General features: G+C 37.4%; 1 protein-coding gene across 1 annotated transcript in view; it reads left to right on the plus strand.

Annotated features, from left to right (window-relative positions):
- The window catches only part of DCDC2C (doublecortin domain containing 2C), a 147506-nt gene that overhangs the window by 14321 nt on the left and 107868 nt on the right, over positions 1-25317 (plus strand). The window contains exon 3 of the mRNA XM_027840359.1: positions 23329-23405. Within this exon, the coding sequence (XP_027696160.1) occupies positions 23329-23405 (77 nt within the window). The remainder of the gene's footprint in view (positions 1-23328; positions 23406-25317) is intronic.

Consider the following 25317-nt stretch of genomic DNA (forward strand, 5'->3'; position numbering starts at 1 on the left):
AAGAAATTAAATGGGAACTTTTTGGGAGTTTTGCAGAAGCTACAGATGACATGCAAAGGTCAGCAGATAACACAGAAAGAATTCTTTTTCATACAGCATTTTTACTTAACATTAACTTACATTTAGCCTATGATCAAATACTTAACCCAAATTTTATAATAAGGTACTGTAAACACACCATAAAAAAAAAAAGAAAAAAAAAATCAGACATTTCTGGTACAAAGGGAGAGCCAAAAAAATTTTACATGGATTTTCTAGATTGTGGGGGTACTGTGCCCCTGACCACCCCCCATGTGGAAGGGATAATTGTAAACATTGGTTATGTTTATTCTATTATGAAGTCACCATCTTAAAACAGTGTTGTAAGAGGGGTGATAATGACAAAAAAAGAGAGAAAACCTCACTCTCATTCTTGTTTTTTTGGTTTCAATTCTGCCTCTTAACTTCAGAAAACCTGATTAACAAACCTGATTCAAGAGCCCTTTCTAATCATTTCATCTCATCTTCCCTTTCCTTCCTTTCCCTTCCAATAGTGGTGGTGGGGGTAGGAGTCATTGATAAAATTACTGGGTTGCTTACAAGGTTGGGTGACCATTGCTTGTTCCACCTCCAAGTCTGCTGTCAAAAAAAGCTTAATTAAAGAGGATTGAATTGGTCTGAAGGAAGAAGGGGAGGGGGAAATGTTAGCATGGTAGTGAGGAAGGTAGCTGAGTTGTGGGTGTATTAAAGGAGTAGTTATGGTCTATAAGCCTGAAGAGGGAGGGCAACAACCTCCCTCTCATTGTGCGCTGAAAGATAGAATTTTCTTCTTTAATGGTTGAGATTAGCTCTAATGGTCCAATACTCAAAGCAGCACAAATAAAGGATTCATGTATCCTAGGGGTATTTTTCCTCTGTATCTCTTGAGTGTTTTCCCCACGTGAAGTGTGTTTGCCTTAAGGGGATACTCTAGTGTGCTAGGATCATGATGCCAGGCTGTCTGAAGTCTGAGACACAAGGAACACAAAGCAATTCAGTGGTGATAATTCTGTGTTAGAGGGTCAGCAACAATTGAATCCCTGACAACACCTACTTTCTCAGGTGTGCCTATGTAAGATTTCAGAGTCTCTTAGTTCTAGCTTCTGACAATGAACTTGGGCAGAATTGTTAAGTGGGAGAAGTTTGTCTTTGGTGAGATTCCCTCTGTTCCAACTTTTTCCTCTTTTCCCTTCCCTCCACCCTCCCTTTTTCCCTTTCCTTCCTTCCACAGGGGTAGCTAGAAGCACAGTGGATAGAACACTGGGTTTGGAATCAGGAAGACTCATTTTTATGAGTTCAAATTTGGCCTCAGACACTTAACTAGCTATGTGACCTCAGGCAAGTCACTTAACCCTGTTTGCTTCAGTTTCCTTATGAGTTGGAGAATGTAATGACAAACTATTCCAGTATCTTTGCCAAGAAAACCCTAAATGAGGTCACAAAGAATTGAACACAACTGAACAATGACAACAAAATATGGTCACATTTTTTTTTTCCCAGAAGTCTTCTGGAGATCAACCCAGTAGAATTACAGAATCTCAGTCTTGGGACCCAGAGTGGAAAAGTGACTTCTCTAAGGTCACAAAGCAAATTAGTAGCAGGGATAGAATTGTATCCCAAGCTTCAGTTCAAAATTCTGTGCAGTTTCCTGGCAAATATGAAGTAGTAGGGAAACAGAATTAAGAGTCACAGTTTTTTTTTTTGTTTCCTATCCAGTTATTTTGTTATCTTCAGGGCTCTTGGTTAGGAAACTCCCTTTACCTTTGCAGATCAGAAACTGTTCTTCATCTTATAGTATTAGAAAATTGCCCAAGGCACTTGCCCAGGGTCCATCAGTATCAGAAGTTGGAAGTGAACCAGTAATTCTGACTGCAAGGTGGCCCTTTCTCGCCATTACTTCGTCATACAGCTTCTCTGTAGCATCATCTGTTTCAGAGGTAGAAGGGATCTTAGAGATCACATTGTCCAGGCAACACCATTACTTTGCTGATGAGGAAATGGAGGCATAGAGGGTTAAATTCCAGCTCTATCACTTACTGGGCCGCTAGGTGGCATTGTGGATAGAGCACCAGGCCTGGAGGCAGGAAGCTATCTCCCTGAGTTAAAATCTGACCTCAGACTTTTACGAGCTTGACCCTGGGCAAGTCACCCTGTTTGCCTCGGTTTTTTCATCTGTAAACTGAGTTGGAAAAGGAAATGGCAAACCATTCCAGTAGCTTTGCCAAGAAAACCTCAAATGGTATCACAAAGAGTCAGACACGACTAAACAAAAACCACTTGCAAGTTGGCTATGGAGCCAGAGGACCTAGGCTTGATCTTAGACAAATTATTTAAACTCTCTGAATCTCAGTTCCTTTATTTCTAATAAGGGGGTGATATTTGCAGTAGACTATGCAACAGTGTTGTTGTTGCGAAACCTAGTAAATATCTGAGGCAGGACTCACACTTGTATCTTCCTGCCTCCAAGTCCCTCACTCTATTCACAATGCCACGTAGCTGCCTCTTATTTTTTCCTGTTTCCTTTCTTCTATTATGAGTTGCCTTTTCAATACTTGATATCACTGATAGTACTAGATGTCACTTTGATAATATAAGTACCCAATACAAGATAGATCATTCAGGTGTGATTATATTTTAATTCAAAATTTACCCTCATTTAAAATAGATGATTAACTGAGGGACACCTTGAAACATTGTGTGGCCAAGAAATGTGTGGCTTACAATGTAGTGGAGGAACATGAGTCTGGAGGTCAGAAGACCTAGGTTCTTGCTCTGGCTTTTGTCCATTGAGTAAAGAGATGAATTTTGGACAATTTTTTTTTTTTTAGGACTTGTAAAACTCCAAGGTAAGACTAGGTCTCTAAGGTACTTTCTTGCTCTAGTAGTCTGTGTCCTCTAAGGTTCCTTCCAGCACTGACATTCTATGTTCTAAGGGTCCCTCTCTTTAAGTCTTTTTTTTTCTCTTCTAGTTCTGTGGTTCTATCTTCTAAGGTGCCTTTGAGCTCTCACATTCTATAAAGTCTAAGGTCCCTTTCAGCTCTAACAGTTTATGGTCCAAAGTTCCTTTTTGTTCTGACTTTCAAAGGTTTATTTATTTGTATGTAAGAGGTTGCCTTTAGCTGATAAGGAAAGCAAAGAAAGATGTCTGGAAGGACAGAAAAGCTTAAATCAAAAGTGCCATTGCCATTTAAAAAAACTATCTGAAGGTAGACAAAAGCATCTTCAGATTTATAGTTCAAGTCAGCGAGAAAACAACTTGATTTATAATGAATTGGTTTTCATGTTCTTCAGAGAGTGTAGCATCATAGCATTAGAAGACTTGGGTTCTATGCCTAGTTTTGCTATCAAATGGCTGGGTTGGTTTCTCTGAGCCTTGGTTTTCTTATCTATAAAATAAGGGGGTTGGCCTAGGAATCCCTGCAAATTTAAAATTCAGAAATGTTGTATTTGTTGTATAAAAATCCAAGAACATTTTGGAAGGGATGTAGCCCTAGAACAAGGGATCTTAGAGATCACATTGTCCAGGCAACACCATTACTTTGCTGATGAGGAAATGGAGGCATAGAGGGTTAAATTCCAGCTCTATCACTTACTGGGCCGCTAGGTGGCCTGTCTCTTCCTGGAACCTAGTTTACCAATCTCAGCACTGGGTTTGGGCCTCAGTGACTTTCCAGTGGTCACTTAGGTAATGAGGAACCAGTTATTGAAGCCAGGTCTTCTGATTCTAAGATCATTTTTTTTCTTTTTCTTTTTTTCATCATACCACCAATAGCATGGAACTCACCAGAAATTGTAATACTAGAAAATAATCTGGTTAGTGCCTAGACAACTCTTAAGTTTCCTAAATCTACATTAGTTTCCCCCTAGCCTTTATTATGCATCCTGGTCTGATGTACCATATCAACTGTGTCCTGCTCGGGGCTTTGAAACTGTCTGGTAAAGTTGCTGTCCATGCATCCCATCCAGAATGTCATCTCTGTGTTCCCAAGCCTTAAGATGAGCTAAAATTTGCTACTTAATAACTTCCATAAGTGACTCCTAGTTCTGTCCTCTGGATCCAGGCAGAACAAGCATTAATTCTTCATGCAGATGACAAACCTTTAAATATATGAAGACAAAAATCATGTCTTCCTTAAATGTAGGCTTGAAATTTATTCTTATTAAATGTCATCTTAATAGATTCATCTCATTATTCTAGTCTATGAAGACCTTTTTGGTTCCCAATTCTGTCATCCAATGTGTTAGCTCCTCTTCCCAGCCTCAAGGCATGAGCAAACTTGATATGAATATATTATGTTTTTAATCGAGTCATTGATAAAGCTAGCAAGCCAAGCAGGATCAAGGACAGTGAGGACACTGTAGCTGCCCTCTGAAGATCTCCCTCCTCAGTGACAATGATTCTCTAATCACTGCTCTTTGAGACTTGTTATTCAGGTAGTTCCAAAGTCACCTAACTACTCTCTTTCAGCCCACACTTCTCTTGTCCACCAGGATAGCAGGAGATAGTTTGCCAAATGCTTTTCTGAAATCCAGGTTTATTTGGTCAAATGCAGCTCACTGATGTACCAGTCTAGCAATCTTGCCATAAAAGGAAATGATGAAGTTAGCCTGCTATGATTTGTTCTTAATGAACCAATTCTTTGTGAATATTTATAAAAAATCCCCTCTGACAATGTGTTTGAAAATATTGTCAGGAATTGAAGTTGATCAAACTCACTAGCTTATTGTTTGGAAACATTACATCCTCATTTTGAAGACTGGAACACTGTTTGCCCATTTCCAGTCTTGCATCACATTACCTATTCTCCATGGGTTTATTTTTAAACAATTTTTTAAACTGATACTTTTTTATATCTCCTTCCTTTCTGGGCTTGTGGTTGAGCCTTCCCTTTTAACAACAACAACGAAAAGAGCAATTTAGGAAAACTTTCTAATATACTACTGGAGTCTGACAGGGTATGAATTGTTTCCCACTCAGAGTTCCTCTCCATTCCAATGACGATAGCAAGGTGCATTTTCTCATCTCTTCTTTGGAGGACAAACATGGTCATTATAATTATACAACATTCAGTTTTTTGTTTTTAAATTTTTGTTCTTTCTGTTTATATTGGTGTACTGATTGTTTATTTTCTGCTCACTGCAGTCTACATTTGCTCGTATATTCACATATGGCTGCACACTTCTCTGAAATCTTCATATTCATCATTTTTTATGGTAATATCCAACACATTCACTATCTTGGAGGCAGTTCATCTGAGTATGATTGCTTAAACACTTATTTCCTTATTTATCCTATTTTTCCTTTTTTGAGTATGTTTGTTCTATCCCGTTCAGTCTGAAGATCATTCTTCTTTGTAGAGAAAATAGAAACAAAGTAGGATGTCAACAGTTCTGAATTTATGTCTTCAGTTATTGCCTTTCCATCCACTTCAAAACATTAGTATTTACATGCAGCATGAGAAGGGAATGCAAACATGTTGCTGAACTCAAGCATGGAAGCATGCAGAGGCAACGGGTTGCTAAACTTCCTACAAATCATGAGTCTGGAATCTAGCCTTCTAGCCCAGAAAGGAAATTTTCAGGGCAGTACCAACTTTACAAGTTGCCTCACGAATAGCTCCATATTCAAGAGTTCCTGAGTTTAAGAGTTTTAGGTATTAGATTTTCTAGAGATAGATTTTCTTATACATCCTGTTGCTTAGAGAAAGAAGACAGTCTATATGTCTTCTGCATTTCAGTCTTTGGAAGGTCAGCATCCTACTTGGTGCACGAAACCACTAATAATATAACTCAGCCAGAAGCCGAAGATGGAGGAGGCAGTGCCTAGAAGGGACTAGTGAAAAAGTGCCAGGCAGATTTATAGAAGCTCTTTTTGTGGTGGCAAAGAATTGGAAATTGAGAGGATGCCCATCAATTGGGGAATAACTGAATAAGTTGTGGCATATGAATGTAATGGAATACTACTGTGCTATAAGAAATGGTGAACAAGATGATTTCAGAAAAACCTGGAAAGACTTGTATGGTCTGATGCTGAGGGAAGTAAGTAGAACCAAGAGAACATTGTACACAATAACAGCCACATTGTGTGATGATTAATACTGATAAACTTAACCCTTCCCAGCAATACAAGGATCCAAATGACTCGTGATGGAAAATGCTATCCATGTCCAAAGAAAGAACTATGGAGTTTGAATGCAGATTGAAGCATACTATTTGCTATTTTTTTTCTTCTGTTGAGTTTTGTTTCCTTTTTCTGGTGGTTGCTCCTATTGGTTCTAATTCTTACTTACAAATCACTAATGTGAAAATATGTTTAATAGAAATGTATATGTATAGCCTATATCAGATTATGTGTTGTCTTGGGGAGGGTGGTGGGGAGGAAAGGGGAGAAAAATTTTAAACTCAAAAGCATATGGAAGTGATTGTTGATAAATCAAAATAAATTAATTAAAAAAATAAAAAAAAGAGAAGGCAAAAAAAGTGCCAGGCAGAGACTTTGAGATCCAGGTCATCGGGAACCATGCAAGGACATCAGTAGCTCTGTAATCCTGTGGCATCAGAGGCATGAGTTGCTCCTTTTCACACATCCTTTGACTGAATTTATTCCTTATTTATGTGACATTTGTATGTATCCACAATTCCCTGCTGAGACTGAGTATATTTCTGTAAATCTGTACTCTTGGTTTATGGGGAAGATTCTTTGTTGCTATTGTTCTTATAATGCTATTTCAGTAAATGCCATTGCTTTGAGCTAATTGTGACCTTTGGCTAATTACTGGGACATAAACACATCAGTGGGGGTCAGAAGCTAGTTTAAGTGCAGACCCATAGAATACCTTGAACCTGGTGTATTTATTCCCTAGGAGACTCATTCTAAAAGTGTGAGTTGGGGGTTTTCCAGAGGGGCCACTACAGTAAGAATAATAGCTGTAATAATATTTTCCCCAGAGATGTAGAATACACTTTCCCAAAAACACACACAGGATCTACAATAAGGAATCCATGGAAAGGCACACACATTTAATAACAATAACAACAACAGCTAACTAACATTTATATAGCATTTACTATATGCCAAGCACTGAGCTAAGTGCTTTAAAACTATGTCATTTGATCTCACAGCAATCCTGTGAGGGAAGCTAAGGCAAACAGAGGTTGAGTGACTTGCCTGGCATCACACAGCTAGTAAGTGTCTGAGGGTGGATTTGAACTCAGATCTTCCTGAACTCCAAGCCTGGCACTCTACCCACTGTGCCAATTAGCTGCCTTCACAGATAGAAAACATGAGTGGCCAGGGCACTTGTATAGAGGGGCAACTCATATTTGTAGTACCTCAGTGCTGCTCTTGCCTTCCTGCTTCCCGCTCGACTTGCAGGGCATGGTTACTTCTGGGTGTGTAGTCTCTCCTGGACCTATGGTTGTGGTTTCTAGACTCTTTGGGCATGGTTTCTTGTTCCTTCTTTTTTTTTCGGTAGTTGTATAACATTGCTCTTTTGGTCCTGAAGTAATGTACAGACATGGCTGTACTGGGTACATGTTTATGAAGCTTCTTTCTGTGTCTAGCTTCTGGTTTCAGCCGGATTCCTTAGCTGAGGTGCTGTCTTTTCTATGTAAGAGAAGAGTGGGTTCTGTCCTCATTCTTTTAGCCTAAGAAATAGTCTTTTTTGTCATTTGTTGTTGTTCAGTCATTTTCACTTTTCCTGACTCCATTTGGGGTTTTCTTGTCAAAGATACTGGAGTTTGCCATTTCCTTATCCAGCTCATTTTACAGATAAGGAAACTGAGGCAAACAGAGTTAAGTAACTTGCCCAGGGTCAGACAACTAGTAAGTGTATGAGGCCAGATTTAAACTTAGGAAGATGACTCTAGGCCCAGCACTCTTTAAAAGGCAGGGCATTAACCATATCATTGGACTAGGAAGAAAATCTCTCCATTATTTTTCCTTTCATGAAAAGGGGCTATTTTTCAAGTGTTGATAATAATGAACATTTCCTTTCCAAAAGGAAGGACCTTGTTCCAGAAACTAAACTCTGTGAAACACAGAATAGCTAAGTAGTGACAACAGGCTTTAGTCTATTCTTTTTTTTTTTAACTTTGACTTTCTGCTTATTAAGAATAGGGTCTTTGTTAAAAGCCTCATTCTTATTTAGGGTTAGAAATTCCTTTTACTTCTCTGACTAATTACTTCATGGAGATACTGTTCAATGCTGCCCCCCCCCACCTCTAACCCATTCTCTGATGACTTTTCCAAAAATCCCTACAGAGCTATGTCTGACCAAGTGCAATTTTTTTAGGAGGCCTGTGGGCCTGCTGTACAAATGAATCGAGCTGGCACAAAAGCTAAGCTTAGAGGGCAAAGTGTCATCGTCGTCTTCCTTCCCAGGGATATTCTTGTCTTTAATATGTTTTTTTTTTGTCCCACATAAGCTGCCCTACCATAATAACAGCACCAACCTCATGTGGTTATTATGAGGATCAAGAGAGAATATGTGTAAAGTGCTTTGAAGGTTTGAAGTGCATATATATATATATATGGCAGCAATTATTATTATTATTGTTGTTTATGTGATAAGTACTGAGGATCTCAATTAGAGTGGGGGCAGTAAGATTGAGAGGGAGGGTACCAATGCTAGAGACATTTCTGGGAGAACTTGTTACTGTTGGCACAGAGGAGGAATCGAGGGGGAGGTCATTAAGGGAGTGGAATGAATCAAAGATAATTGATAGTGTCATAGTATTTAGAACTGAAAGGGACATTAAATGTTATTTAGCCACTCCCCTACTCCCATTATTTTCTAAATGAGAAAACTGAGGCTCAGAGAAATTAAATGACTTACTCCAAGTATGTAGCAGAATCTGAAACTGAGCTTTTTGATCCTGGTAGATTGGAAGAAGTCAGAAGGAGAGGAGTAAAGTGGTTTTTGTTATTTGTTGCCATTTTTCCTCCAGGTATGTGATGTAGTATGGGAAAAACATGGAGTTTGGTGTGTTCACTGAGGATACCCAACCTTCGGTTTTTAAGGGGAGAGACGAGGATAAAAAGGCAAGCCTACTGCACTGTATGTGTCTGGGAAAGTACCACTATTACTGATTCAGCCTGGCTTAGTAATCACTCCTGGTTATTAGAGCAAGGGGCCTAAGGCCTGTTGGATCAGTAAGTCTCATGGTGAAGACCAATGACATAAGTCCTTTGCTTTGACAGGTGTGAAATGAAACCCTTATCCCCATCAGGAAGTGCCTTGAAAAGTGCATTGTCTTGATATTTCCCAATTGCTTGCTGTAAAGGAATAGGAGGGAAAACAATAACAGCCCAAGAATCCTGCGTCTAATTACTGGAGGTATTAATTACACAGATGATTTTGAGGTTAATGACTCATTAGCACATCAAAAGAGCAATTAGTTCATTGTTTCTATATTTTTGTGCAATCAGGCAGAAAGCTGTTTCTTAATGTTTGGGTACCTTAATCAGATCATAAAGAATATAGGCCTTGCATTTCTGTCTTTTAAGCAAAGGCTGTGAAAATTTTAATGGCATTGATTTTCACTGTATGAGCACGTTTCATATATACTACGATACTAATGTTACTGTTTGAGATACCAGATTGAGTCATAAGTATCATAGAAAAAGTATTGGATTTGGATTCAGAAGGCCTAGATTAGAATTGAAACTCTACTGCCTCTTCCCTGTGTTACCTTGGGTTAGTCACATTCCCTCTCGAGGTCGCAGTCTCCTCATCTATAAAATAAGAAGTTTGGACTAGAAAGCTTATGAGGTCCTTTCTAAGCCCTAATGATTGCTTTGATCCTAAGTAATTTTCCCTCATTGGGTCTCTCATTTCAGTGAAATAAAGCAGTTGGATTAGATGATTTCTAAATCCTATGTATTATCCTTACTAAAGGATGCTATTATCCCATTTATCAGAGTATGCCCTTCAAGTCATATATACCTATACACATATATACATACACATATGCATGTGCATATATGTGTATATGCATAGATAATTTAGTGGTAATGGTGATGGCTTTTAATTCTTCATTCATAGCTTCTCACCTAGTGTCTACCCAGTGACTAATGGCTCCTGAATCATCAGAGGGCTCTCTAAGCAAAATTTTGTGGTCTCAGAATACTTTAAAAGCCTAGCCTTCCCTTTTAGAGGTGTTCCAGCTCCACCCGGGGGCACTTTCCCCTCTTAGTACCTCCCTGCTCTTGTCTCACCATTTCCCATCAAAATTTGCTCTCAAAAATTCTAATGTCTCAGAATATCAACATTGGAAGAAATCTCATACGTCACTTAGTCCTGCCTTCCTTATAAGCAATCCAGGACCTCCAGATCCAGAGATCCAGAGAAACCATCATTTATGCTTTTGGGAAAATTTAGGTTACTTGATTAAATTTTTTATTTGGTTATCTAAACATAAACATAACTATAATAAACAGGATGTGAATTCAACTGAAAGGTTTTCATTATAGAATATATTTTTGTCTAGGTGTGGTGATGCTGCCATGGAGGTTAAGGCCAGTGGAGTAGGTTAAAGCCAAAGAAATAGTCCCTACCCTCCAGGAGCCTAAATTCTACTGGGGGAAAAGAAAATCTGTTCAGATAAATTATAGATATACACATACATACATACATACATACATACATATATACATATGTGTGTGTGTGTGACCAAATTATTTCTTGGGAGGGAGCACCAGCAACTAGGGGCTTCATGAAATGACTTGAATTGAGCCTCGAATCAGCTGGGGATTCCAAAAGCTAGATAAGGAAGGAGAGAGTTCCATGTATGGGTAACAGACTGTATAAGGCACCATAGTGAGAAGATGGGATATTTTGTTTGTAGAGCAGCAAATAGGTCAGGAAAATAATTTAGGGGAGATGGGTTGGAATCAGATTGTAACGAGCTTACATGCCCAACAGAGGAGTTTATTTTATCTCAGTGGCAGTGGGGACTCACTGAATTTTCTTGAGTTTAGTGACATGATCAAGAGTGCCATGGTTATACCTACCTTTTAGAAATATTAGGTTGGCAGCTATATAGGGGACGAACTGGAGAGGGGAGAGACTAGAGACAGAGGTAAATGATTTGCTATTGAAGCCTTTAACCTTTCAGTGCTTTACCCACTCCTTTGATGGTTAAGATGACAGTCACCATTACCCAGAATGATTGTATAGGGAAAGTGAGCTGGTTTTAGAGTCAGAGGACATGGGTTCAAATATCAATTCTGTTTTTTTTACTATCAGTGTGACCTTGGACAAATCACTTAATCCATGTTGGCTTTTAGTTCCTCATCTACAAAATAAGGGGTTAGGTAAGATTGATAGCAAGATCCCTTCTTGTTCTAAATCTATGATCCTATGATTCTCTATCTTAAATCCCAGAGGTATACTAGACCCAGCTTAACTGGACTGTAAAAACTGATTGTTAAATTTTAGATGTGAACATTTACCTTTCAGAAATTGGCAAACACTATAAATCAGGACTTAATCAACTATTTTGTTGATTATCTAGAGTTACTAAAGTGATGGAGAAGATGTTTATAATGCAGATCAAATTTAAAAGTATGTTGTGTATACATCTATTTTTGGAGAATTGGTTGTTAAATATTTAATGGCATACCACTACTCATCTACCCTCAAAAGTCAGTTAAGCAGTGTGGTAGAGTAGATGATTATTGGATTTAGACACAGGGGACCTGATTTTTAGTCCTACCTTTGGTATATAACAGTTGTCTTACCACAGGCAAGTCACTTAACCTCTATGAATCTCTTTCTCATCCAAAAATTTGGGGATTGTGGGAGGATTATCCTATGAATAATTCCTACGGCACCTTTCTAACAGAATTACCATAAAGTGTTTTATGTGTCAGCTATCATAATTAGAAGAACTTAAATCACTTAGGATCGAGGCCAACACACCTTAATTTATGGAAGAAAGGTAGACTAAGAGAGGTTGGTTGAGTGACTTGCTCAAAGTCAGACAGGTAATAAAAAGCAGAACCAAATTTGAACCCAGATTCTCCTTCTACTACATTATATTTTTTTCTACCTGAGAAAAAATGTTTATTTTTGAAAACATTTTTAAAAATGAATTTTTATTTATATCTTTTTTTTGCATTACTTAATTTTCTCCTAGTATCCATTCTCTCCTTCCTCCCAGAGAGATATCCTATATAACAAAGAATATTGTTAGGGGAAAAAAGAGAGGGGGGCAGAGCCAAGATGGTGGAGGGAAAGCAGTGACTTGCTTGAACCCTCCCCCAAACCCCTCCAAATATCTGTCAAAAATGGCTCTAAACAAATTCTAAAGCAGCAGAACCCACAAAAAGACAGAGTGAAACAAATTTCCAGCCCAAGACAACCTGGATGGTTGATCAGAAAGGTATATCGCATCAGGCGGGGAGGGGAGCACAGCGCGGCATGGGCGTGCAGGCTGCAGTGAACTTGAAGCGGGCCTCAGAGGACTGAATCACGGGCAGCTGTGGCAATTTCAAGACTTCTCAACCCCCAATTGCCAAAGACAACTTAGAAGGTCAGTGGGAAAAGTCTGTGACTATGGTGAGAAAAAAGCTAGATCCCAGCTGCAAGTCCTGAGTGTGGCCTGGGGCAGCAGCTGCCTCCTGAGCTTCTGTCTCACAGATTGAGGGGGAATCGAGTGGCTGATCAGAGGGGATTTCTTTGCCAGTTCTGAGGCAGGAATCTCTTACTTTGCCCGTGCTTGAATCTGGGTCACAGTTCTGAGTGGTGGTCCTGGGGTGAGGAGGATTGCTAGCATGGTGGTGCTTGTTGTGGCGGTGGAAAGGAAACACCTCGCCCCTTATCATACCACCTTGGAAGAACTGAAAATTTTCAGGTCCCCTAGAAGTATCTCTGAAAACAGCTATACAAACCCCTGAAGCTTGGGACAGTACATTCTCCACATTGGAAACAGACTCTTACTTCAACAAAGAGTTTATAACTCAAATAATTGGCTGGGATCATAAGCAAACCTCGAAAAAAGAGTCAGACTATATTATCTTACTTTGGTGACAAAAAGATCAAAACAGACAACCAGAAGAAGACAACAAAGTCAAAACTCCTATATCCAAAGCCTCCAAGAAAAATATGAATCAGTCCCAGGCCTTGGAAGAGCTCAAAAGGGATTTTGAGAAGCAAGTAAGAGAAGTAGAGGAAAAACTGAGAGTGATGCAAGAAAATCATGAAAAACAAGTCAACAGCTTGCTAAAGGAGACCCAAAAAAATACTGAAGAAAATAACACCTTAAAAAATAGCCTAACCCAAATGGCAAAAGAGGTCCAAAAAGCCAATGAGGAGAAGAATGCCCTAAAAAGCAAAATTGACCAAATGGAAAAGAAAGTCCTAAAGCCTACTGAAGAAAATACTTCCTTAAAAATTAGAATAGAGCAATTGGAAGCTAGTGACTTTATGAGAAATCAAGACACTGTAAAACAAATTCAAAAGAATGAAAAAATAGAAAACAATGTGAAATATCTCATTGGAAAAACAACTGACCTGGAAAATAGATCCAGGAGAGAGAATTTAAAAATTAAAAAAATCTGAAAGCCATGATCAAAAAAAGAGCCTAGATATCATCTTTCAAGAAATTATCAAGGAAAACTGCCTTAATATTTTAGAACCAGAGGGCAAAATAGAAATTGAAAGAATCCACTGATCTCCTCTTGAAAGAGATCCCCAAAGGAAAACTCTTAGGAATATTGTAGCCAAATTCCAGACTTCCCAGGTCAAGGAGAAAATATTACAAGCATCCAGAAAGAAACAATTCAAGTATTGTGGAAACACAATCAGGATAACACAAGATTTAGCTGCTTCTACATTAAGGGACCGCAGGGCATGGAATATAATGTTCCGGAGGGCAAAGGAGATAGGATTACAACCAAGAATCACCTACCCAGCAAAACTGAGTATAATTCTTTAGGGGAAAAAATGATAATTCAGTGAAATAGAGGACTTTCAAGCATTCTTGATGAAAAAACCAGAGCTGAATAGAAAATTTGACTTTCCAATACAAGACTCAAGTGGAACATGAAGAGGTAAACAGGAAAGAGAAATCATAAGAGACTTATTAAGGTGGAACTGTTTACATTCCTGCATGGAAAGTTGGTATTTGTAACTCATGAGACTTTTGTCAGTATTAGGGTAGTTGGAGGGAAAAAATTATATATATGTACATATAGATAGATAGATAGATGGGTAGATAGATGGATAGATAAATAGATAGATAGAGGTCACAGGGTGAGTTGAAGATGAAGGGGTCATATCTGGAGAATAAAATTAAGGGGTGAGAGAGGATTATACTAGGAGAAGGAGAAAGGGAAAGGTAAAACGGTAAGTTATCTCACAAAAAAGAAAAGAAAAGGCTCTTACAGTGGAGGGGAAACGGGGGAAGGTGGGAGGAAATGAGTGAATCTTATTCTCATAGGATTTGACTTAAGGAGGGTATAATATATACACTCAATTGGGTATGGAAATCTGTCTTACCCTACAGGAAAATAGGAGGGGAAGGGGACAAGAGAGTAGGGGATGATAGAGAGGAGGGAAGATTGGGAAAGGGGGTAATCAGAAGCAAATGCTTCTGAGGAGGGACAGGGTCAAAAGAATAGAATAAATGGGGGGGTGGGATAGGATTAAGGGAAATAGAGTTAGTTTTTCACAGCATGTCTACTATGGAAGTGTTTTGCATAACTGCACATGTATAGCCAATATTGAGTTGCTTGCCTTTTCAATGAGGGTGGGTGGGGAGGGAGAAAGGGAGAAAATTTGGAACCCAAAGTTTAAAAAACACATGTTTAAAGAAAAATGTCTTCACATGCAACTGGGAAATAAGAAATACAGGAAATGGGGTACAGAAATCTATCCTGCCCTACAAGAAAATAGAAGGGGAAGGGCAGGGAGAGATAGCAGGGAAAGCAGACTAGGGGAAGGGGTATTCAGAATGTGTGCCATCTTGGGGTGGGGGGAGGGGCAAGATGGGGTGAAAATTTGGAACTCAAAATCTTGTGGAAGTAAATGTTGAAAACTAAAAATAAATTAATTTATTAATAAAAAATAAAAAAAGAAAAAGAAAAAAGAGAGCAAAGGAGGAAGAAGAGAAAAAAAAACAGCAAAATTGATCAATACATTGAAAAGATATAAAAATATAGGCAATGTTCCACACACAAGGACTTCCCACATCTGTGAAGGAGTAAGGGGAGATAATCTCATATTTTGTCTGGAAACATGCTTGTTCTTGGTAATTCTGTAACATTCACTTTCAATTGTTTTATGATTGTTCTTTTCATTAACACTGTTGTGGTCATTGCATATCTTGTTTTCTTGCCCTGCTTACTCACTCTGCATCAGTCCATCTAAGTCTTTCTATACTTCTCTGTATTCATCATATACATTGTTTCTTATAGCACAATAATATTCTATTATATTCATGTACCACAATGTACTTAGCCATTCCCCTTTGGAAAGACTTTGCTTCCAGTTCTTTGCTATCACAAAAGTACTTTTATAAATATTTTAGTGTATATGGGGACTTTCTTCTATGAATGATCTCCTTAGGACATATGCCTAGTATTTCAATCTCTAGGTCAAAGGGTATGAACATTTTAGTTACTTAACTTTCATAATTCTGAATTGCCTTCCAAAATGACTGTACTGATTCACAGGTCTTCTAACAATGCACTAGTGTGCTTACCATTCCACAACTCCACCATATTTTGTCATTAATAATTTGCTAGCTATGAGATAAAGCCTCAGGATTGCCTTGATTTACATTTATCTTATTATTAGTGATTTGGTACATTCTTTCATCTGATTACTAATAGTTTACAATTATTATTTTGAGAAATATTCATATCCTTTGACTACCTTTTTACTGAGGAATGGATTTTGGTTATATGTACATATAATACATGTATGTTCACACACATATACACATATGTATATGTATGAACACACAATATGATATAAAACCATTATCTGACAATTTTGATATAAAAATTTTCCCCCCTGTTCAACTCCTTCCTTTCTTAACATAGATGCATTAATTTTGTTTGTGTAGAAGCTTTTCAATTTAGTATAATCAAAAGTATCCATTTCATTTTGTAATTTTAAAAATTTCTTGCTTGATTAAAAATGCATATCCATTACTCTGTGAAAACTGTACAATCTACTTCTATTTGATTAAAAAATACTATCTTTAATATTGAGGCCACATATCCATTTAGAATTCATTGTGGAATATGGAATGAAATGTTTGCCTAAGCCTAATTCCTTCCAGACTGCTTTTTCAGTAGTTTTTAATCAATAGGGAGTTCCTCTCCCCTCCTGTAACTTATTTATATTTTTGAGTTTATTGAACACTGGGATAGTCAGTTGCTTTTTATTTTTTATTTTCCCTTTTCTAGTCTAGTCTAGTTGTCTACTTTGTTTTTTTTTTTTTTTTTTTTTTTTTACCAATACCAAATAGTTTCTCATGACTGCTGCTTTATAATATAGTTGGCATCTGGAAGTGATATTGCCCCTTCATCTCTACCTTTTTTCATTATTTTCTCTTGATCATCTAGATTTTTGTTTCTCTAGATGATTTTGTTATTATTTTATCAAGTTCTATAAAGTATTCCTTTGACAGCTTGATATTGCATTAAAATACAAATTAACTTTTGTAATATTATGATTTATAAAACAACATATTTTGGCATGGCTCAGCCATGAGTACTGAATATTCTTTCAGCTATTTAAGTTATTTATTTCTTTAAGGAGAATTTTGTAATTAAATCTATACAAATATTTTGTGTGCTTTGGTAATTTGATTCTTAAATATTTTATACATTCTTTTAGTTGTTTTGAATCATGTTTCCCTTCATATTATTATTGCCTCTTGGATTTTTTATTAGCACATAGAAATATTGTTGATTTTTGAGGGTTTATTTTATAGCTACAACTTTGCTAAAGCTATTAATTATTTCAATTAATCTATTTGCTGGTTCCCTTGGATTTTCTGTATAAATCATGTCATCAGTTTACCAGCACAGGGTCAGTTTTATTTCCTTTTTTCCTGTTTTATATTTACTTTCCTTCTTTTCTCATTACTCTTGCTAACATTTCCAGAATGATGCAAAATAATGCCAGTAAGAACGTGTGTCCTTGCTTTACTCTTGTTATTGGGAAAGCTGTATATTAAAAAAAAAAAAGATCCCTTTATGCCTGTACTTTGTGTAGTTTTTTTTTAATAGTTTAAGTGAGTGTTGTACTTTGTCAAAGGCCTTTTCTGTATGTATTGAGATAATCATGTTTGGATGTTTTTGTTTTTAAAATGATTAAGTCTGTTGACTAGTTTGCTAATATTGAACCACCCTTGTATCCCTGGTATAAATTCAACTTAGTCATAATGAATGATTGTTTTGGATGATTTGCTGAACTCTGATAGAATTTTATTTAATTTTTTGAATTGATATTCACTAATGACATTGTTCTACAGTTTTCCTTCTTTGCTTCTCATTTAGATATTCATACTATTTTTGTCTCATAAATGGAGTCTACTTTTTTTCTGAATTTTGGTGAATAATTTGTGTAGAATTCGTACTAATTATTCTTTAAAAGTTCAATAGAATTCTCCTGTGAATTGATTCATCAGGAGCAGAAATTATTTTTCTTTTGTAGTTCCTTACAGTTATTTCCATTTTCTTTTCTCATATTTGATTATTTAAGATCTCTATGTGGTCTTCTGTTAGTTTGAGTATTTTATATTTTTTAGGTATTCCTCTATTTATTTTAGGTTCTCAGTTTTGGTAGCATACAACTCTGCATGTTAGGTTCTGATAATTCTTTTTTTTTCCTAGTGATTTTTACTTTGTTCATTCGCTATTTTGTTGATTTGATTTGTTGCCCTCTTTTAAGTCAGATTGGCTAAAGGTTTATCAATTTTGTTAATCTTTTCAAAGAATCAGTTCTTAGTTTTGTTTGTAATTTCTACAATCTATTTAGCTTCCAGTTTATTTCTCCTCTAATTTTCAGTCTCTTTTTTTGTGTTTGTTTTGGGCCTGTAATTTTTTATTGGCTTCCTAATTTTTAAAAATGCCTATTCAGTTCATCAATCCTTGTCTTTTGTATCTTTTTTAACATACTGGATGTCGGACAACATGATTCCAACTCCTACTCTTTTGGATTCACATGATGCATGGTAAATTTTATTCTGGACTCTCATTTTTATTCTAAGTATGTCTTTGTTTTGTAGATTTGCTTCTTGGAAGCAAGAGATTGTGGGGTTTTATTTTCTTATTCTGTCATTTTTTCATCTTATTTGATTATTTAATCCATTTACCTTTTAATTTATGAGTCAGATTTAAGTTTTTCTTCATTTGACTGTAATATTGCTATTTCCCCCCTTGATTTGGGATTTGTTTTCATTCCTCTTCCCCTTTAAAGACAGCACGTTGTTTCTTCAGTGATTTTTGCTTACTCAACTTGAAGCCAAGCCTATTTTTTTTCCAGCTCTTTCTCCCTCAATCTCAAGGCCTCTCTACCCCAACCCCCAATCTCCTCCATTTGTCACCCCTTTCCCTACTTCTGGAATTTTATTAACATTAACTGTTTTTTTCCTTTTTTCCATTTTATCTAGTTAAATAATTTGTCCCCTCTTTTTCTTCTTCTCAATCCTGCCTTTTCTCTTTCCCTTCAACTTCGTTTTTCCTTTTTTAAATTTTCTGCACCTTTTTCTGAAAATGATTCTATCTTGTTCTCTTCATTAGTTCTTTTCCCTTTCTGTCTATTCTAAGCTTTCATTCTTTGATTCATGGTCCTTATTAAGTTTCTATGTGTCTTCTTTAGTCTCCATGTTCTTCATGGAATTAAAGCTGCCAAGGTACATATTTTGGGTTCCTTCTTTTAAACAATTTTTATGTTATTGCCTTATAGGTCTTTCTACTTTCACCCTTTTCCCCTGTTGTGTCTCACTCTTAGAAGTATCAATTCTTGCAGGAGACAAAAAGAAGTATTGTCCTGTCATAGAAAATTTTCCATGTCTGTAATATTTCCTCCATTTCCACCCCCTACCATCCCCATGACCATTTTCTTTTCTATTTGCCATGAATTTTCCTTTCTGCATAGATGCCCTCTTACCCTTCTGGATGCTGATTGCCCTCAGGAGCTCTGATTCCCCTTCTGAGGCATAGAGGCACAATACTCTCTGGATTGGGGGTCACTCTGAGCACCAAATCCCTGAAGATTATACCTATTTTAACATCCTGTCTTTCATTACAGACTATTTCTTCCTACATTAGAAGTGCTTTTCAGTGGGATTCCCTCCCAGTACTGAATCAAGTTTTCTCCAGTTTTTTTCCCTATTTCAATCCCTCTCTTTTTACCACCTCACCAATTCTTCTGAGGTACCTCTCTTTTTCCTGCAGAGGTAATTTTTCCTTTTCTCATATCCTTAAGTTGATAAGGGTATTAGGTAACAATGTAAATTGTCTTCTACCTCTTCTTCTGCACTTTTATACTTCCATTCTTCAGTTTTATTCACAATACAATAATTGATTCACCAGTACAAGGGTATGTGTGTGTGTATGCGTGTGTGTGGTGGGGTTTAGTCGATGGTATTTCAGGTCTGTTTTACCCCATCATTTCTATTTCAGTTTTGTTTTCATCTTTATCCATATATATATATATATATATATATATATATATATATATATATATATATTTTTTTTTACTGGAATCTTTTAATGGGGCAGCTAGGTGGTGCAGCAAATAGACTGTTGGGCCTGTAATCAGGAGGACCTGAGTTTAAATCTGGCCTCAAACTCTTACTAGCTCTATGACCCTGGGTATGTCACTTAAACTCTGTTTGCCTGAGTTTCCTCATCTATAAAATTGGGATAATAATAGCACCTACCTCCCAGGGTTGTTGTGAGGATCAAATGAGATAATGATTGTAAAGCACTCAGCACAGTGCCTGGCACATAGTAAGCCCTATTTATCATCATCATCAATTCTTCCTCTGTCCTTATTTTGTTGTTGTGGTTTTTTTTTTATCCCATCGAGTCCCTTCTCATTCTGTTTTTATTTCTCTATTTAATAGAGATCCAGAGGTAGGGTAATTTATTTTGTTATTTGTACTTTCCTTGGTAGCTGTACTTATTTGCCTTTCTTGGATTTCTGTTGCCTCAGGTATTTGTAAAGTGAATAATGTGCTCATGTTTCTCTCTCTCTCTCTCTCTCTCTCTCTCTCTCTCTCTCTCAATGCTTCAAATGCTTCCCTTTGTATTGAACATTTATCTTTTTTTATTGATAATTAGGCTGGCATTTGTAGGATATGTCAACTTGAGTTGCATCTTGAGCTCCTTTGCTCTTCAGAATACAGTATTCCCCTCTTTTCTCTGGTTTCTAGTGGTGGCATAGAATTGTCTTGTGTTATTCAAATTTTCTTTCTCTTATATTCCAAGGTTTTTCTCCTGGTCATTTGCAGAATCTGTTGTTTGTCATCAGAATTACTAAGTTTAACTAATGTGTGTCTTGGAGTTTGCATCATATTTTTTCCCCTCGAAGGAATTCTATAGGTTCAATTGGCATTTTATTTTATTTTCTGTATTCAAAAGTTCTGGGAAGTTTTTTTGTATTATTTCTTGCATTATATTGTTCAAGTTTTAGGATTTGTCATGTTCTTCTGGGAAACCTATGATTCTTAATTTGTCTCTGTATATCCTGTCTTTGAGATTAATATTTTTTTTGGTATAGAGATCATGTTTTCTTTTAACATTATTGCTTTTTTTCTTCCATATTTTTCTTAACTTCTTTATATTTGCATACCCAATCACTTGTTGTCTCACTTCTTTGGAGAGCCTAGCTACTCTCAAGTCAAAATTTTCTGCTCTGCCAACTATCTTTGCTGTATGTTCATAATAAATTCTGCTCTTATGATTCTTATTTCTTTTTTAAACTATTCATGTTCTTCTCTACTCTCTTGGTAATCTTCAGGGTCATCTTCCTCATTAGGTTTTGGTTTGATTTCCTTTGTTTTACATTATTTATTTATAGATAGTTGGATTTGTATAGATGTCATCTTCCCTTCTGTTACTAATATTACCCCTGTTGATTTGTCTGCTCATGCTCAAAGTTTTAAACTTCTTTCTGTGATCTTTTGTAATTTCCAGCCCTTTTCCTTATATTCCTCTATTGCTCACTTTCTGACTTCTTTGATGGTGTATCCCTGAGGGCTAGACCTCAAAGCTTTCTCAGCCTCCTCCTGTGTTAGGGAATTAACTTTTTATAGGTCTCAGTCCCTTTCCGTACTAATTTCTGGGGGTGGTGGTGGAGGACACAGGAACAGAAATAACTCTAGGTTAGTCACAGTCTCCTTTTCTTCAGGCCTGGTACAGCCCTCCACATGCTGGTATCCTGCTCCAGTTCTCTCCTTTGGTTAGTTCTTGCCTGAGTGGCTCTTTCAGCATGCTGCTTTCCTCTCTCCTGCCTCTCGGTCCCCAAGCAGGGCATAAGTTCATTTTCCTGTATGTGCCCTCCACTCCTCTCCAGTAGGGTAGGTAGTTATGTTCTGATGCTTGTTGACACAGAATGATGATAGGAGAGTAAGAGTGGGGTATGTTGGCTGAGACTATAACAGCAACAAAGAACTTGCTGAATGAATCCTAGAGTGTAAATCCACAGGTTGTGTGAAAGTGTGTCAAGGAGCTTATGGGGGAGAGGGTGCTTAGTGAACCACTGCAGATTAGCTTTCTCTGTTGATAATATTTCAATTTGTTACTTTGTTAGGGTTCTTGATATCTTGGCTTGTGGAGATAGCTTTAATGGCTTTACTTCTTCAGTGTAATTCTTATTTTCAAGGGTTTTGAAGGTCCTGGAGAACTGGAAAGATGTCTAGTCTTCTTCTTGTTTATGTGATCCCTTCCCCACCCCGAATTCACATTTTAACAGGGGACAAAGTTCTGTGAAGTTTGGATTCAGTCAAAGGGCCATACTTGAGGACCTAGAGGGCCTCATGTGGCCTTGAGGCTGCAGGCTCCTCACTTCTGCTAAGCTGAAGAAATTATTTTCCTAAGCAAAATTTTAAGAAGTAGGAATGAGATAGTGTCAAAGGTTTTGTGGAGGTGGGGCTGGACTTGGAAAGATTTCCTAGGACCCCTAAAATCACAGGTGCTTCTTTTTTTTCCCTTTTAGTGGCAAAGTGTTAGAGTTCAGAAACCTGGACTTAGTTTCTGGCTCTTCCTCTCAGTGCCTTTGTGATTTTGGGCTGGTTGTCCCAGGCCTCTCTTTCCTCATCTGTAAAATGAGTGAGTGGGAACTAGATGATTTCTAAGGACCTTTGTAGCTGTAACATTCTTTGCTCTAAGATTTCTTCCTATGAGAGAGTGTGTATTAGGGGGAAGGTTTATTCAGAATGCATGCCATCTTGGGGTGGGATGAGATGGGGAGAAAATTTGGAACTCAAAATCTTGTGGAAATGAATGTTGAAAACTAAAAATAAATAAATTAATTAAAAAAAGATTTCTTCTTAAGATATTGGTAGTAGATAGGAAAGGTTTTATAAGTAGGTGAATATCACTAAAGGGAAAACTGAACATCAGAAACATGTCTCCAGCTGATTTTTTAAAAAATTATCAGTACAAGCACCCCAGCATTAGAACAGAGAGGTGATTATGTAGGAAGATGCCCTTAGTTACAGATTCTCTTCTGAGAGGTGACAGCTTCCTGCCTTAGGGACATTTTCTCTTCAGTTTTTTGTGTTCCCTGGTCCCTTATTAGAAACATTTCTTTCCTTAATCATGTCCCCATGGGGGATGAGGAGAAAAAAAATTTTGTTTTGGCCTGCAGTTGATATCCTACATAACAACAAAACATTTTGTCATTGTTGTTGCTGGCGTACATTGTGGTCAAGACCTATGATTTCATCAGTGGAGGGAACTCTTTAGTGGGGGAAAACTCTCCACAGATGTAGATTAGCAACTTGGTGACTTATAGTCTTAGAGAGCTGCTTAGGATAGTCAAAAGTTAATTGAACTGATCAAGGTCATGTAACTAGCATATGTGAGAGCCAAGACAGGAACCAAGGTCTTCCAGCCCAGTTTCCTCAACTGAAAAATGAGATTTGATTAGATATCTGAAGACTCCTTACAGCTTTAAATTTGTGATCCTATAATTTCCTCAGCCACACATGAACAACATTCTCTTTACTTTGTGGTCTCACTTCAGATACTGGGTTTTTGAAGCTACCAGGAACTTTTGAGAGAGATGAGCAGTATTTGGAATATTCTCTGATCGTGTGCTTTTCCCACCTTTCCAGATCAGACCAGTTGTGCACAGTGACATGGTTGTGCCTTCTAGGTGGCAAACATCCCATCGAAAGCCACGCCATATAAAGTAAGTATGTTATTATTTGTGACTGTGAGAAGTTTTTGTAGTTCTTGGATGGTGACTGTCTCTTATTTGGCAATAACTTCTGCATGTTTTCCTCATTTTCCTCAATAGCCCTTTTTAAGGGGAGGCTGAATGACTGACCACTTGTTGGGAATGTTAGTAGGAGCACAGATTTAGAGCTAGGAGGGATCTTAGAAATCACCTAATCCAACTCCCTTATTTTACAGGTGAGGAAACTGAGACTCAGAAAAGCCAGGTTACTTACTCAAGCTAACACAGGAAGCAAGTAGTAGAGCTATAATTTGACTTTAGGTCCTCCAATTCTAAATCCAGTGCTCAATATTCATTTTGGAGGGAATTCCTCTATTAGGTAGGGGTTTGGAATAGACCACTTTTTTTTTTTTTGGTGAGGCAGTTGGGATTAAGTGACTTGCCCAGAGTCACACAAGCTAGTAAGTGTTATGTGTCTGAGGTCAGATTTGAACTCAGGTCTTCCTGACTCCAGGGCCAGTGCTCTATCCACTGTGCCACCTAGCTACCCCTGAATAGATTGCTTCTGAGATCCCTTTCAGTTCTCTGATTTTGTTATCTCTTGATCAGTGTTTCTAGGACTTCACATTTCCTTTTATTTCTCCCTATGAAGAACCTTGATTGTTCCCCATTCTAGTCTTTTGAAAAGTTATTCTTCTAGAATACCATGATAGCAGTGTATCCTTCTAGGAGAATGTAAGCCAGTGCCTAGCACGGTGCTCATTATAGCTCATTCTAGACAATAAATATTTGTTTAATAACATTTGTGTAGAGAGGAAAAGATGAGGGCAGCAGCAAATGAGACTTTGTTTTCAGCAGATATTTAATAAATACTTGATGGCTTTTGTTGGTTCCTTTAAAATTCACATCCAGTGGCTACAAAATGAAGTTTTTTTTTAAATGTATAGGAGCTTTCATTGTCAAGAGATGTCTTGTTATGAGAAATATCTTTTTGACAACACTGTCTCTGTAAGGCAGTAATATATGGTAGAAGAATTGGTGGTAGCAGTCTGAGTTTGAATTCTGTATCTGTTACTTTATGTAGCATGCACTTTAGAGCCACAAACTTAACTCTCACTCCCACTGGTGAATCAGCATAACTGCTACATCTTCCTCAAGGTTCCAGGGGTAATCCTAAGGAGTTCAGAGGTTTTTTCCCTAGAAATATGACTCCCAATATATGGAAATGTAGTAGTGTGCCTTCCTACTATGATTGTCAGTTGATATCAATTAGCTAGACAGAATTTTTAGGATGGAGTATTTACTGAGGTCTAAGAACAATTGGTACAAACATCTAGTCTGACACATTTTCCTGTAAGTACATAGAATCCAAGGGAAAGTGGGCTTCAGGCTTGGAGACAACATGTGGCAAAGGAGTAACTCACAGTTCCTGGAAATCCTTTTGCTGTAGTCCTCAAGGCATTCACCTTAGGTATATAGTAGTTTTTTCTGCTGGGCTCTTTGCAGATTGAGGCTAGTCTCTCCTTGGCTCTCAGAGCAAACTCCCAGGAGTTCAAGTATCATCTCTGTGCTGATGCCTCCCAGTTTGATATATCTAACCTTGTTCTTTTCCCTTAGGTCCAGGCTCCACATTACCAAATGAGAAATGAAATATTCCATCTAGATGTCCTATAGGCCTCTAAAACTCAACAGATCTAAAACAAAACTCATTATCTTTTCCCCAAATCCATAACTCTTCTGAACTTTTTTTCCTATCAAGGGCAACACCATCTTTCTGCACACTCAGGTTTATTACCTTTGTGTCATTCTGGGCTTGAATTAAGGTGGTATAGTCTTGTGAGTGAAAAGACTGAGGCAGATATGAGAAATATTCTATATAGAATGCATTCTCTTCTTGAAATGCCAGAGTCACAGTTTGGTGAAA

The sequence above is a fragment of the Vombatus ursinus genome, unplaced genomic scaffold (genome assembly GCF_900497805.2).
Source record: "Vombatus ursinus unplaced genomic scaffold, bare-nosed wombat genome assembly UNPS02014841.1, whole genome shotgun sequence".
NCBI classification, from domain to species: Eukaryota; Metazoa; Chordata; class Mammalia; order Diprotodontia; family Vombatidae; genus Vombatus; species Vombatus ursinus.